The following is a 15,066-nucleotide window of genomic DNA, read 5'->3' on the forward strand; positions in this document are numbered from 1 at the left end:
AAATGAACTGTCCTCTGGTGGTGAAGCAGCAGTAATTGAAAGTGTTTCAAAGTTGCCACAAGCTGTTTATTGTTCCTTAGATCTGAAAGCATCCCTGTCCCACTGCCAAGTTTCTATGGTGTTTGGAAACTGCTCAGGTAGAAACCCGGTTGATAAGTTAAACAGTCACTTTGGTCTCAGGAGACTTTGCTACTATTTCATTACTATTTCATTTTTCACTTTCCATTGTTTTCTTCCTCCCACTACAATTACCTTCCCTTCAGATTTTTCTGAAATAAAACCAAAGCCATCTAGTATCTGAAATAGTGTTGAGTCTTGAAAGGAATTAGGGGAGCAGCCCAGAATGGATAACATCACAAGTCTAAACATAGTTCTAGGAATCCCAAAGAACCTAGAACTGGGGTGTAGAGGCAGAATGGGAACAAACTTTATTGGAAAATAGCAGTATCAAAGATAACTGCTCATAGACTGTGCTGCCAATAGAAGCCTTCTCAGAAACCAGTTTTCAGTAACAGTCATGTGAGAAACATTTATGCTTTTCAAACTCTCCCTTTTAGCAGGTTCCATAATTTTACATAAGCATTTCCTTACCCTCAGGTTGTGCCTTAGGGCCCAAACTGTGGTAAATCACACACACACACACACACACACACACACACACACACACACAAGAAAGAAAAAAAAGAAAATTGTTTTAAAATTTGGTTTATTCCTGGAGGAGTGGATAATATACATATTTTTCTATTAATATTCCTAAAGCAAATCAATTAATTAGTAGAACCTTCACCCATCAGCAGAGAAGAGTTGCCATTGAGTTCTGCTTCTCCAGGTCTCTTGTCTTAAGTAAGCTTTCACTTCAGAAATGTGGGCCAAAGTTAGGAGGTAGATGAGAGGGCACAGATCTTGGAGTTCTACAGCCTGGTCCCAATTCCTGATCATTTTTTGTTTCCTGACTACTTATGCACTGTGAAATCAGCTACTCCTTTGACCGTACCTGCTCTAGCTGTGGTCCCGCCTACCCCACAATGATGTACTAACCTGCTCCCTAACAGAGAGAATGACTCCTTTTTCACTAAAGCTGTTTCTCATCAGTTATTTTCTCACATAAGCAAGTTAAGGTCCCATAATTGAGAAAGACAGGTTCCTCTGTTTGTTACTTCAGGATATCATTGCTCTTACAAAGTAACAATCACTAAATTTATTGAATGTTGACCAGTTCCCTGGCATTTTATGTAACCTCTACAATGCATCAATGTATATAATCATCAAATAAAATTTATAAATATAACCACTGCCTGGTGTTATACATTACTGAACACAAGGCACAAAAGAATTACATGGCTTAGCCAAAGTTGTCAATATCATGATCTCCAGTCTGACTCCAGATTATAAATTGAAGGCTAAAAATACTAAGTGTCACCTTGACTCTTCCTTCTATATTAAATCGTGCTAGGGGGTAAACTATATAAGAAAGAGAATCCAAAATCATCAACTCTAATGGTTTATTCTGTATGTTTTATGAAAATACAGATTTTTAAATGCCAATGACAAATGTTAGCATTGCTTGTTATGGCTAGAAGGAGGCCTCATAGGCATCTTTAAAAATCAGTTCAATTTATTTCTTCATCTACTGAAAAAAAATCTGCTGCCTTAAAAGTCTATAAGGGAAATATATTTATTTTTCTATAAACAGTGAATTCAATCATATTCATTAGTTGCCAAAGGATACTGAATACATGTATATAGTCTGTCTGTAAGTATGGCAGGTTTATCTCACTGAAGTGAAGAAATAATTATATTTCCTTAATAAAAAATTGTCTTTTGACTTGCATACAGAGCCATACCATAGTGTGATGCACACACAAATTCATACACAATTATAATCAAATTATAAATGTTTAAATTATTACTAAAACTATGGTGCAATATCCTTTAAGAATATAAGTTTTTCTTTGAACTTTCAAATGACTCTTCAAGTATAAACCATCTGCCATTTCAAAATTTATAATAAAATGCTTTTGTAGGAAATTATCTTTTAACCTTACAGATCTTTTACATATATATCATGGTTTCTGATTTTGTTTTTATGGTTTTCTGTGTTCATGTGCGTGTGTGTGTGTGTGTGTGTGTGACCATGGATATGTGTTATTTGTGATGCTTCTTTGGCTATTCATTTTTTATTTTTGTTCATTTTGCTTGTTCCAGTTTGTTTCCTTTTTAACTTATCTCATTTTATCTCATTTCATTTTTTATTTGATTTTCTTAACTCACTTTACATTTCACTCATTGTCGCCCCCTCATGGTCCCCACTGCCACAGTACCTTCCCATTTCCTCTTCTCTTCTGAGAGAGTGGAGATTCCTCTGAGTATCCCCTACCCTGACAAACAGGGCTAGGAGCAGCTTCTCTCACTGATGCCAGACAAGACATCTGAGTAAGGGAAACCTATTCCACAGACATGCAACAGCTTTAGGCATAGCTCCCACTTCTGGAACAGTTCTACTTCAAGAATCAGTTATATCACTCCTGGACATTGTAACCAAAAGATAGTCTACCATACCACAGGAACACTTCCTCAACTATGTTCATAGCAGCTTTATTCATAATTACCAGAAACTGGAAATGACTCAGATGTCCCTCAACTGAATAATGGATAATGAAAATGTAGAACAACTACACAATGTAATACTATTCAGCCATTAAGAACAAAGACAGCATGAATTTTGCAGGTAAATGGATGGATCTTGAGAATATCGTCCTGAGTGAGGTAACTCAGACACAAAAGGACATGTGTGGTACATACTCATTTACAACTGCATAATATTCATGGATATAGGAAACCCATGTTATGCTCTATAGACTCAAAGAAGCTAAACAAGAAGAAAAGGACAAGCAAAGGTGCTTGAATCCCACTTAGAAAGGAAGAAAGTCATCATAGAGTGTAGATAGAGAGATTGAACTGTGTAGAAGAGGGGAAGGAGAGAGAAATGGGGAATGTTCAGGATCAGGTGTAAAGAGAGACTGGAATGATGGCCAGATGACCATGAGAATGAATGGAAATCTGCTGCTTGTGGGGGTTAGGGGTGGGAAGTATCTAAAGGGCATATTAGAGATCTAGGGTAGGGGAGAACCCCAAGAATCAATGGGAATGGCCGTAGCTAAGAATCACATCAGTGGGTATAGGAACCAGAAAAAGCTATATCCTGTAGCCAAGCAGGAACACCAGTGGAGTAATAGGGACTCCAACCCACCCACAAAACTTTCAGCCCCAAATTCATCCTGACTACAAGAAATGCAGGGATGGAGGATGGAGCAGAGACTGAGGGAATGGCCAAGCAATAACCAGCCCAACTAGAGACCCATTCCATAGACGAGCACCAGTCCATGACACTATTAAAGATATTCTGGTATGCTTGTAGACAGGAGCCTAGCATGGCTATCCTCTGAGAGGCTTCAACCAACAGCTGAATCAGACAGATGGAGAGACCCACAGCCAAACATTGGCCCAGGGACACTTATTTCATCATTTTCTTTTTAGATGCTTGTTTGTTTTCTAATGAGAGAAAGAAAAGGTGTGGATTTGGTAGGGATGGAAATGGGGAGGATCTTGAAGGATTTGGGGAATGGGAAACCATAATCAGAATATATTGAATGAAGAAAATCTATTTTCAATTAAAAACGTTGGTGGCTAGCAAACTTTGAAAGATTTAAAAGGAAAACACCTGGCATAGTTCTCATATAAGTATCTTTATAGACAGGATAATTATATACCTATCAAGATGGCTGCTCTTTCTGCTTACTGATCCATCCAACCACATTCTACGTGCAAGATAAGGCAACTGAGAATTTTTCTGCAGTTGTAATTCACAGTCCTTCAGGATTTATCTCATTATACACAGAGTCTACAAGATGTCTTCTGAACCCATTCAACAAGGTTCTCAGTTTATTTCAGGTCACTTCCCTCATATTCCCTCTATAAATCTCTGAGAGACGGTGAACTGTATCCTGGATATTCTGTGTTTCTTTTCCCCAATTGAATCAGTTTCTTGATAAACCATCAATACAGATGAGGGTATTTCAATGACTGCAAGTAATGTTGGGCATCTGTTAATCACCAGTTCTTGACTTCTTCCTTTGCCATTGAGATTCAGACATCTTAAATAGGCCTTATATATTGTTAGGGATGTGAAGGGATGTGAATAATACTCTGTTTGAGAAGGCTGGATTGGAGTAAAAAGGAGCAGGAAAATTGTTAGAAGATCAAAAAGGTTCTTATGTGCTCTCTTCAGGTATCCTGGAACATGTTTCTAAATTGGCCTTTTTTGCTTCAAAGACAAGTTCTAGCTTACTGAGCACACACCTTTATTACATTGTCTGTACTATTCTAAGCACTATTCAAAGTCACTATTCTAAACACCTTATAAATAGAATCCAATCCCACCCTCCTGAAAGCCAGATTCAGGATGTACTGGTAGGAATGTATTTGCTAGATGAAACAGAGGTCAAGGAACTTTCATTTCTATTTGGCTGATGTCTAGGTATAGAATTTTGGGGTGATATTCTCAGTCACTTTGTGACTGACACTTTTAGCACAACCACACTGCTTTGCAATTCAGTTGCACTGATATTCCATTCACCTCTAGCCATGTGAAAGGATTCCAGCTGCCCTACATCCTGCCAGAGTCTATTATGTTATTATCTACTTTATGATTGTAGCCATACTAATAAGTATATAATATGTTTTCCAATGATCGAGATGACAGACATTTTCTGCTCACAGTATACAGGCTGTCTCTGTACCTACTTCAGAAAAATATAATGCTAGCAATATTACCTTTTATTATCAAATGTTAAGAAAAAGATATGTACTGATTATGTAGTGATTATAGACATAAGACCAGACAGAAAGATAATACATATGTAGATATGAACGTTTCATATTAATTCCTTATTAGAATTTAAAATGCTTTCTTCTGTGCTAACTCAGCTTTTTACTTTAATCATTTCAGGCACCAAATTATTACATGTTGATAGAGTCTCATATATTTAGATATACACACATATCTGGCCTTACTGTGTTTTTGATAATATATTGCAAGTCACCATTGTCCATCCTAGGTCATAGAGAGTTAGTCATTTACTTTAACAAAGCATTTTCATTTGTGTGGATGTTTGTGCCTGTGTGTAAGTACAAGAATTCAGGTGCCCATAAAAGCTTGAAGTATCAGATCATTAGAACCAAAATTCGAGGAGATTGTGAGCTGCCCAACAAGGGTGCTGGGAACTGAACTCAGGTTCTCTGGAAGAGCAGCAAATGCTGTTAACTTGAGCCATTTTTCTGTTTTTTTTTTTAAACTGGTTATTTTATTTATTTACATTTCAAATGTTATCTCCTTCTCTGTTTCCCCTCTGCAAAACCCCTATCCCATCCTCCCTCCCCTTGCTTCTACGAGGGTGCTCCCCACTTACTCACCCACCTACTCCCCCTCACTGCCCTTCTTTTCTAATAAATTGATCCCTTTAGCTTAAATTTATTAATAACTTTAGCTAATACCCATGTACAAAATAAGAATCAAGACTAAATTTCTTACATGAGCTACTGAATTGTTTCCAGACAATTTGCTAATAGATACTCTTCCTCACTGCCTTCCTACAGGATGCCGGTAAAAGACAAAGTGTAAATGACCAATTGTTTCACAACCTGGACTTTATGACTTTGTTATCTGTGTAGCCTTCTCACTGGCTTTCACAACTTTAATTGCAGTTACTTTATAGGAAATATGGAAATGTAGACTAGAAAGTCCTCAAACAAGATTCTTCATTATCAACATTCATTGGCCTGGCTATTCTAGATCAATATTGCTATAGCAACTTTGATTCTCTGTAGGGAGTTTATGACCCACCTGTCTATTTCTATAAGAGGAATAGGATTATAGAAACCTTGGTATAATCAATCTGTCAATTTACAGAGTCCACTCTCTGCCCTTTTGATCTACATATATGAGATATCACTATATTTATTTTTATCTCTAGAACTTTTGCGGCTTTTGGTTTATATGATTTCCACTTTATTTTCAACTTGAAACTTTTATGATTGTATTTACATTTCTACCTCTCCTTCTTTTCCTCCAATTCTGCCCATGTTCTTCCCTGCCTTTTCAAATTCATCATTCCTTCAATTATTAATGTTACACACACACACACAAACATATATTTGTGTGTGTGTGTGTATGTGTGTACAATTTGCTGAGTTCATTTAGTGTTGCTCGTATATGTATTTATTAAGAGATGACCACTTAGATCTGAGTAACCTATAGGGAGCATAGTCTTCTATATATAGACATATAGATGCTTTCATGGTTATAGAGGGGTTATCGATTTTCCATCATTTTGTCTTCAAGCTATTTGTCTCTAATATAAGTGAGGCTTGCATTTTTGTTTTTCTTGTGTTGTAGTCATTGCTATGACTCAGACTGATAATCTTAATCTGTTCTCTTTGTATTGATTTGACAAATCATATCTAAATATGCCATATAGTAGTCAATGTTTGTGATTCAGTTGTTTCTCTGTAAAGGTATTTTTTTTTAAATCCTAACCCTTAATACTTCAGAGTTTTATATATTTAAAAAGGCAATTAAGCATTACAGTATATTTTATTTGGTCCATTTTCTTAAATTCAATGTTTCAGTAACTTAAAGATTGCCATTTAACATTAATTATAGGGTTCCAGTACTCAAATTTCTCTATGACTGATTCATTAAGTCTTCTAGACCCAAGAAGTCTCCTGATATGTTGGTTATGGCTTTAATTTGCTTAACTGAGCAAAGAAAAAAGCTCCCTTACAATATTACTGTGTAAATCTCTCCAAAGTATCAAGATACCCCATGCATTCATGCTCCAAACTCTAATAATTCTTATAAACACATGTACACTTTGGTGATGACAGGCTAATAAACTAACATGCATGTGAATAGCATTTTAAACATTTCTTTATCAAAGAAAGCCTGAGGATTCTAGACTCCCTTCTATCCCAGAGAACAATGTGTGATCAGTGTACATAACTGACTCAGAATATGCAACATTATGAAGGTACTTTTATTCCAGATGTACAAGGTCCCAGAAAATAATGGCGATAAAGACTATAGGGCAGTGATGTAAAAATGCATCTCCAGGAAGAGAGAGTCTACTTTTCTTCTGATAGGTTGTCCAGTTTAATTTTTGACTCCATAGTATTTTCTAGTTTGGCTCTATGTGTCTATTTTTTTTTCAGGTGACTTCAGGCTTTGAACTTGCAGACAAATGAGTATTGGGAATCACAATTGTCATCTTTCCATTTCTTGTATCCTACAAACCAAGTGGGAAAAGTCAATCAAAGAGATTTCATAAGACTCAGAATAAGGAATGAAGGAGACTGTCTTCAAATTCTTAAATGTAGAATAGCTCTGCCTCTTGCCTCAGACCCACCTCAACTCCATCACAAGACCTGAACAAAGACAAAAAGTAGCATGGAGATTTTTTTGTCTCTCACCTGTGTTTGAAGTCAGAGACGCACAGTAGCCACGATTGGAACTGTTAGGACATCCATTTGCCCAGGATTTGTAGAGAAACAGAGCCCCACTGCTCCAGTACCAACGACGATTCTGCAAGAGAAGGGGTAAGATAAGAGTATCTGCAAATCAGAAAGGAGTGAAAGAACCAGTCCTATGTGTACACTTGAAAACAAGCAAAAAAAAAAAAAAAATTAACAAAAAAAAAAAAAATTCCAAGAATGAACCTAAGCATCATTCTGAATTTCATGAGGTCTCACAGGCTTTTGCTCTATGCTTCACTTTTAAGTAAATGGCCATGTTCTTCTTCTGTACCACAAAAAATATAAGATTTTCAATACAGAATTTGTAAAAACTCATTACAAAAAGTGATTCCTAAGCTTTCTTTCTGGAGGCACAGAAAAAAACTTTCATAACTAGGCACACCATCAGCTGCTAGTATATGGACAGTAGATTCTCTTCTCCTGCATCACTTGCAAAGCATTTCCCTCTAACTCAGAGATTATCCAGACAAGTAAGAGTAGGGCCCACGAACATAATGTCCTTGAAATAGAATTATACTGTTCATGAATAAAAGGAATGCCAAAGAGCTGAGGCTTCAGCCGTCTCTAAAACTACCTGTGGTGTTTCTTAGACGCCCCATTCATTCATAGATCCATGGAGATGTTGTTGTTTTAGGAATACCTCAAAACTAGTTCTTGCGTCACAGCCTGATGGCTCCCATTTGAACTGAGTATTAGGAGAAAAAGAGGACACATACTCACACTTTTGGGGTCATGGAGGCCAGTCCAGACATTGGCATCTGTAGTGCCACTCTCCTTAATCAGAGAGGCCACAAAGTTGCCCTCAGCCTGACTGAGCACTGAAACCAGGTGCCCTGAATTCATGTTCTGGCAATAAAGCTGTGTAAATGGAAGAAAAATAAATTACTCGGTGTAGAAAGAAGTTTTGAACAATATAGTCTGTCCTCCCAAGGTATGGGTCAGAAAAGGACAATGAAGACATGTTCCTGATAGGATTATTACTCATCTCCAGAATTTCTGTTTGGAAAGGTTTAAAATAAAAGACAGGCCTGGGGAAGAAAAGCCCAGTGATGTGTCAGGTAAGTGATCTAATGATGTCAGGTAAACATCTAATGATGTTTCTGAAGACATGAGAAAATGTCAGTGACATCCGTGTTCAGATGCATCCCTCCCACACATTTCCCTGTTCACTCACATCTGCATCAGCCCAAGTTAAACGATCTCCAATGAAGTAGTAACAATGGGAGCCATAAGCATTGGAACCTTCTGGACAATTGATCCTGGCAGATGGCAGGTCTTCTTCAGCCTCCTGGGCTATAAAAAATGGTTAAAAGGTATGCTCAGGATTGGGATAAGGCTAGAAGATGAGTTACCTGGTAGAGTTTCTCGGTAGAACCTCAAGGATACAGCATAGACTTGGAAGGACTACCTGCTTCACTCTCTACATTTTGATTTCTCAATGAGTTGCAAAGTGAAATTTATTTCATTAGTTCGAACAGCCTCCATTCCCTACACAGGAATCTCCTCACTTCTCTAGCCCTCTTATTCCCATATGGCCCCTCAAAGATTTCATAAGGTCTAAAGTTACACAGATGATCTAATAAAACTTCAGTGACCATAGATATGAGATAGTTTTAAATTCCACCTCAAAATTCCAGAAGACAAGGGATTAGAGAAGTAGTAAGGATCAATAAATGACTGTCATTACTTCTGTCTTTCTTCAAGTGCATCATATTGATAGGGATGGGATGATAGCTTCGGGTGATAATTTCTGAAAATATAATCTAGGAAAATGCACTCACCTTGGCTTGGAGACAGGACCATCAGGCATGAGAGCAGGATGAAGTAGGTGCTCCTAGCCATGCTGAACAGCAGACTTGTCTTTTTCAAGGATGCACTCAACAATCACTATTAAACAGCACAAAAGAAAACTCTGCAGTAAACTCTCTTGATTCTTTTCAAGGCCTCTCTGCTCTTCAGTTTACAGTACATGAAGGCTGCCTGAGAACCAGACATGCGTAAACGTTTCTTGGCAGTGGATCATATAGACCCTGAACCATCTGAGGCACCATTCCTAGTAGCTTTTGTATAAAAATTCCCTTTTTACAATCCACAGATATAAGGGGATTATTTACATTTCACATGTCTTTCTATAAAAAGTACTTACCTGCAGGCTGAGACCAAGGTGTCTTGTCAGGCTAGAAAAAGGTAGGTCTTTTATATATACATCAGGGCTGAATAGAAAATCTAGGATGGATGACTCTTGGGAGGAGCAAGGAATGTCAGAAAGTCTTCATTGGTCCCTGATTCACAAAACCTGGCAGCAGTAACAGCCCCTTTCTGATACACCCTGGGAACAGTCACAGAAGGAGTTCTCTTCCCACAAATAAGTTGGCAAATTTTCCAGGTTAAAGATCACTTTTTATCATTCCCCAGAAGCAAACAAGTGCCCAGTTCCCATGTCCCTGGACAGCCTATGTGGGAGCAGAGTATTTCCAGAAACTTAAAAAGGGTACCTGGGAAGGAGGAGAGGAAAGTCTTATGTGCTCCAGAGCAGGGCAGTGTATGTGGGCAGGGACCGGAGAGGCAATTACAGAAGGACTTGATGTGGAGCACACCTGCGTGAGACAGTGAGGAAAACTGTGCAAACTTCAGATTACATAGGCATATTCTCTCCCATCTATGGTCTGAGAAAAGTACTGAGTCTCAACTGTCTGCACTTCTTCACTTATTAATCCTTCTGGAGCTGACTGTCTCCTGTGAAGCCATCTGTATGCCTGGTCTTGTGTTGATTCTTTTTCATTAGTAGTATTTTCATTTTCGGTCAAAGAATAAAACAGGATGAGAATCTGCCATTTTTTAATTTATTTCTTAAGGAGTATTATTAGGATAGAGCAAAAGTGAGTTTATGTTTGTTAAGTAAGGTTTTAGAGTTATCTAAACTTGATCTTTAGATGGTGGCAGGAGAGAGTTCTGGGCATTGGAAATTTTTAATATGATATACTTGAAAGAGAAAACGCATAAGTCATTGTTCAGCTAAAAAACTTACCATTGCTGTGAAGCATTTTCAGTAGTACCCAAGACAGTATGCAGATCTAAACAAAACAAAACAAAACAAAACAAAAACAAAAACAAAAACAAAAACAAACAAACAAAAAAGAATCCTTCGTTCGAATTCTCCTAGGAAAAATTCTACTTTTTCTTAATTGTCCAAACTGTGCAATATATGTATTGAAAATTGTATTGCAAATATGTATTGCAAATATATGTATTGCAAATTTTAAAATGTTTAAATTAGAGGCAATGTTGAGAAATACTATGAAAAATAATGAGTTTCACAATAACATTTTTGTAAATGTGCATCATGTATTTTGACCATACTCAGTCCCCATTATCCTCTCCTGTTTATCCCGCTAATGTCCTTAATCTTGGCAAACAGTAATGTTTGTGTTTTATATTGTGCTCTACACACACACACACACACACACACACACGTGTGTGTGTGTGCACATCTAAAATGTAGGTCCTACATATGACAAAGAACATAATATCTGTCTCCCTACATCTAACTTACACTCGTGTCATATTCTATACATGTTCTTGCAAATTAAGCAATTTAAATTTTGTTTATGTTCCTGTTTTGAGGGAGCAATGACCACGACTGCCCTGTTTGGAAGACTTCATGCTGCAGAGAGTGACAAGCATGATTCTGATTTTATCATAGTTACACTTGTTCTGTTTCTTCTAAGAACATGCTTTTTCAGAGCTCAGCAGTTACATCTTTTATCATTTGCTAAATGGACTGTAGAGGTTTGTTTAAGACATTTTAAATATCTGTAATAAACTATAGAATTTTCCAAGAATAGAGTTATTCTGGATAATTGTCAGATGGTCTGAATATGGATGCAACTCATAAGAACAACAACAACAATAAAATGTAGAACAAATTTTCTCAATAAAAGAAGGTATTGTTTAGAAGGTCGCATTCTATAAAAATGTCATTTCCCATCCCTAATGAAAACAGCTCCTGAAATTTGCCATCTGATTTTTTTTTTTACCATAAGCTTCCAGGAAAGAATTGGTAACATTTTATCTTTGGACATGGAGTGAGATACATTTCAAGGCCTTGTTCTCTATTTCCATGTTATTGGACTAATATGCTTTGTAAATGATAACAATGTAACTACTGAATACACAGACATTTGATAGTGTATAGCAATCAATCTCAGTTCTGTCAATCCAGTATTATGCTCTGTCAATGTTATTCTGTTGTGTCAGCACTGCTCTTGTTCTTTTAATGATAGCCATGCTGGCAAAAGTGAAATGGCTTCTTCATGTAATGTGCTTTGCATTTTCCCAAAGCTTAGGGATGTTGAACATTTTTAAATGTATGTATTGGCCACAGTACTTGGTTCTTGGGAAAATGTCTGTGCTTTTCACTTGTCAGTTTATTGACTGAATTTTCAGCATTTCTGGGATTTAATTGCTTAGATGTTTATATATTTTAGACATAAAGCCACTGTTCATTACAGGAATGGTAAAATTTTTCTGCCTTTCTTTAGGGAAGCCTTTTCAGTCTATTAATTGCTTCTTTTGCTGTTCAGAACTTGGAAATAATCCCCATATTTACAAGTGACATAGGTGAAATACAAAAGTTTCTAGAAAGCATATTGCCCTTAAAGCAACATCTTTACTCAAAGTTTACATGAAAGGTTGCAAGCCACCTAAATCTCAACCTAACTTTTTAATTAAAGTATTAAGTGGGCTAAATAGCAGTGAGGGATGGGGAACTGGGAGTAGCCACCAACAAGTCCCAGATGCCAGGAAAGCAAGAGGCTCCCAGGACCCAATGAGTATGAGATTAGCTGAAACATCCAACAAAGGGGAAGGAGAACCTGTAGAGACCGTATCCAGAGGTTAGGCAAAGCCACCAGTTAGGGGATGGGGCCACCCACTCATCTCCAAATCTTTAACCCAGAATTGCTCATGTCTAAAGAAAATACGGAGACAAAGTATACATAAAAGACTAAAGGAAAGGCCATTCAGAGACTGTCCCATCTGGAGGTCCATCCTACATGCAGCCACTAAACACAGACACTATTACAGATGCCAAGAAGTGCTCGCTGACAGGAGCCTGATACAGTTGTCTCCTGAGAGACTCTGGCAGAGCCTGACAAATAGAGATGTGGATAATTACAGCCAACCACTGGACTGGGGAGTTAGGGAAAAGACTAAAGGAGCTGAAGGGGTTTGTAACCCCATAAGAAGAACCACAATATCAACCAGCCAGGCACAGTAGAGTTCGCAGAGACTAAACTACCAACCAAAAAGTACACATAGAGAGACCCATGGCTCCAGCTGCATATGTAGCAGAGGATGGCCTTATCTGGCATTGATGGGAGGAGAGACCCTTGGTTCTGTGAAGACTTGATTGATGTCTCAGTGTAGAAGAATGTCAGTGTGGTGAGGTGGGAGTGGGTCATTTAGTGGGTGAGCACCCTCACAGAAGCAGGACATAGGGATGGGATAGGGAGTTTCAGGCGGCGGGAAACCAGGAAAGGTGATAACATTTGAAATGTAAATAAATAAAATATCCAGTAAAATAATTGAAATTAAAGAAATAATGACATGGATTGAGATCTGACTCACTTATTAATGAAAAAGGACTTGAAAAGTCTGCAAATTGCCCAAAGATCACAAGCGTGCTGTTGCAAAAAGAGACATTATACAGCAATTGTACCTCATGAAAACAAGGAAGAGATTCAGGAAATAATTGCCTACATATTAGAAAGTTATTAAATATTTTCTTCACTATCATAGAAATATATATATATGTGTGTGTGTGTGTGTGTGTGTGTGTGTGTGTGTGTGTGTTTGGAGAATTGGTGGCTGGGCCTTAAAGTAGACATCATGTCTACTATATTTTAAAATGTGAAGATAAAAGTTTCTATATAAAGCAATAAAGCAAGACTGTCCAGGGATTTCTGCTTTATTCAATTGGAAGAGATTTGATCATCTTTTGACCATCTTCATCAGCCACCATCAGACTCTGTATAGGCTGGCTTGTTGATTTTCATTTATTTGGGATAAAATGAAAAGCTAAGATGCAGCACCAATGAAAGGAACTCTGCCTCCTGTTTCTCACTGCTTTTCTCCTCACTTTCCTCTCCCATGAATCTTCATTGTTTCCCAGTGACTCTTCTCTATTTCTTTCTTGGCTTTGTCATCTTCCATTTGCACATTTTCCTGGAAGCTGTTTTTCTCCTTCTACATCTATGGGTCATGAAAATTTGACTCCTGAGAACATTTAAAAAACAAGAAATTCCAGCTCTGCCTGAAGAAAGGTTTGTTTTGATTGTGGTTATCTTTCTACAGTCTCATTCTCTGCCTGGAAGAGTGTCTCACTGTGCCAGAATCTCACTGTTACCCCAGTGTGCTTCCTAGTGCCTGGGCTACCTTCAACATTCTGTTCTCCATTTACTGGGCTGCTTTGCTAGACATTGAGTGGGTACTGATTCCAGCTCCCTCCCTCTGGTGTTATGTGACAGACTTTCCCCTACTCTAGTGACTATTCAAGGTAGATCACAACTAAGAGACTATAAAAAGTGTTATCTAAAGCTTCTTCCAACATCTGTATCATTTTCTAACTACAAACATCACATTTCATTTTTTATGGTAATAAAAAAATAAATTTAATTTCACATATGCACACTCTCTTAATGTAAAATATTGTAATTATTTGCAATATTTTTCATCTTTAATGTTCAGATAATAGAGATTTTATTTTCAAATTTCTTCAATGCTTTGGAATTTTCATTGCAGTGAGATTGTTTGGGTTTATTATCGTACATTTTTAACGATTAGTATCAGTGGATTTGCTTGGTTGTTTTTTCTATTTTAGGAGATGGTAGGGTCAGGAATGGGTTTATTTACTTGCATTAAGGAGGGAACAATCTCAAACAGAACAGGAACTTGGAAGCAGGAGCTGATGTCAAGGCCATGAATGAGTGCTGCTCATTGGCTTGGCCCAATGACTTGCTCAGCCTGCCTTCTTATAAAATCCAGGCCCTCCCCCAGATCCATTCCCACTCCATTTCAGAAAAAAGCATGTCTCCAAGAAACAACAACCAAACATGACAAAACAAAATACAGTGTGACATGGCAAAAGCCATCTTGTGCACAAAGCACTCCAGTAGGAGAAAAGACACATAAGCACACATAAGAGTTCTGCTGTTAGGAGTCCCACAAAAGCACTAAGCCAACAGCCATAGCATATATGCAGGGGACCCAGTGCAGATCCATTCAGGGCTCATGCTTGCAATTTCAGTCTCTGTGAGCCCATGTGAATCCTACCATGTTGAACCAGTAGGACAAGTACTCCCTCTGTCCTCCATACAACCTAACCCTTACAATCTTTCTTCCATGCTTTCCTTGAGTTTACCTGAGCTCTGAGGTGAGGAATTTGATTGAGACTTCCAATTTTGACTCTTTCCACAT

At 37.7% G+C, this 15,066-nt stretch overlaps 1 protein-coding gene across 1 annotated transcript; it reads right to left on the bottom strand.

Moving 5' to 3' along the window:
* Positions 1–7,073: 7,073 nt before the first annotated feature.
* On the bottom strand, positions 7,074–9,761 carry LOC114616955 (lithostathine-1). Its single transcript, XM_028762486.1, has 6 exons — positions 9,737–9,761; positions 9,372–9,477; positions 8,765–8,883; positions 8,311–8,448; positions 7,528–7,639; positions 7,074–7,343 (listed from the first exon to the last, which is right to left on the bottom strand). The coding sequence occupies exons 2-6, from the start codon at positions 9,430–9,432 to the stop codon at positions 7,276–7,278; spliced, it is 498 nt and encodes a 165-aa protein (XP_028618319.1). The 5' UTR covers positions 9,433–9,477; positions 9,737–9,761; the 3' UTR covers positions 7,074–7,275.
* Positions 9,762–15,066: the final 5,305 nt, after the last annotated feature.

The sequence above is a fragment of the Grammomys surdaster genome, unplaced genomic scaffold, assembly GCF_004785775.1.
Source record: "Grammomys surdaster isolate TR1022 unplaced genomic scaffold, NIH_TR_1.0 133, whole genome shotgun sequence".
Taxonomy (NCBI): domain Eukaryota; kingdom Metazoa; phylum Chordata; class Mammalia; order Rodentia; family Muridae; genus Grammomys; species Grammomys surdaster.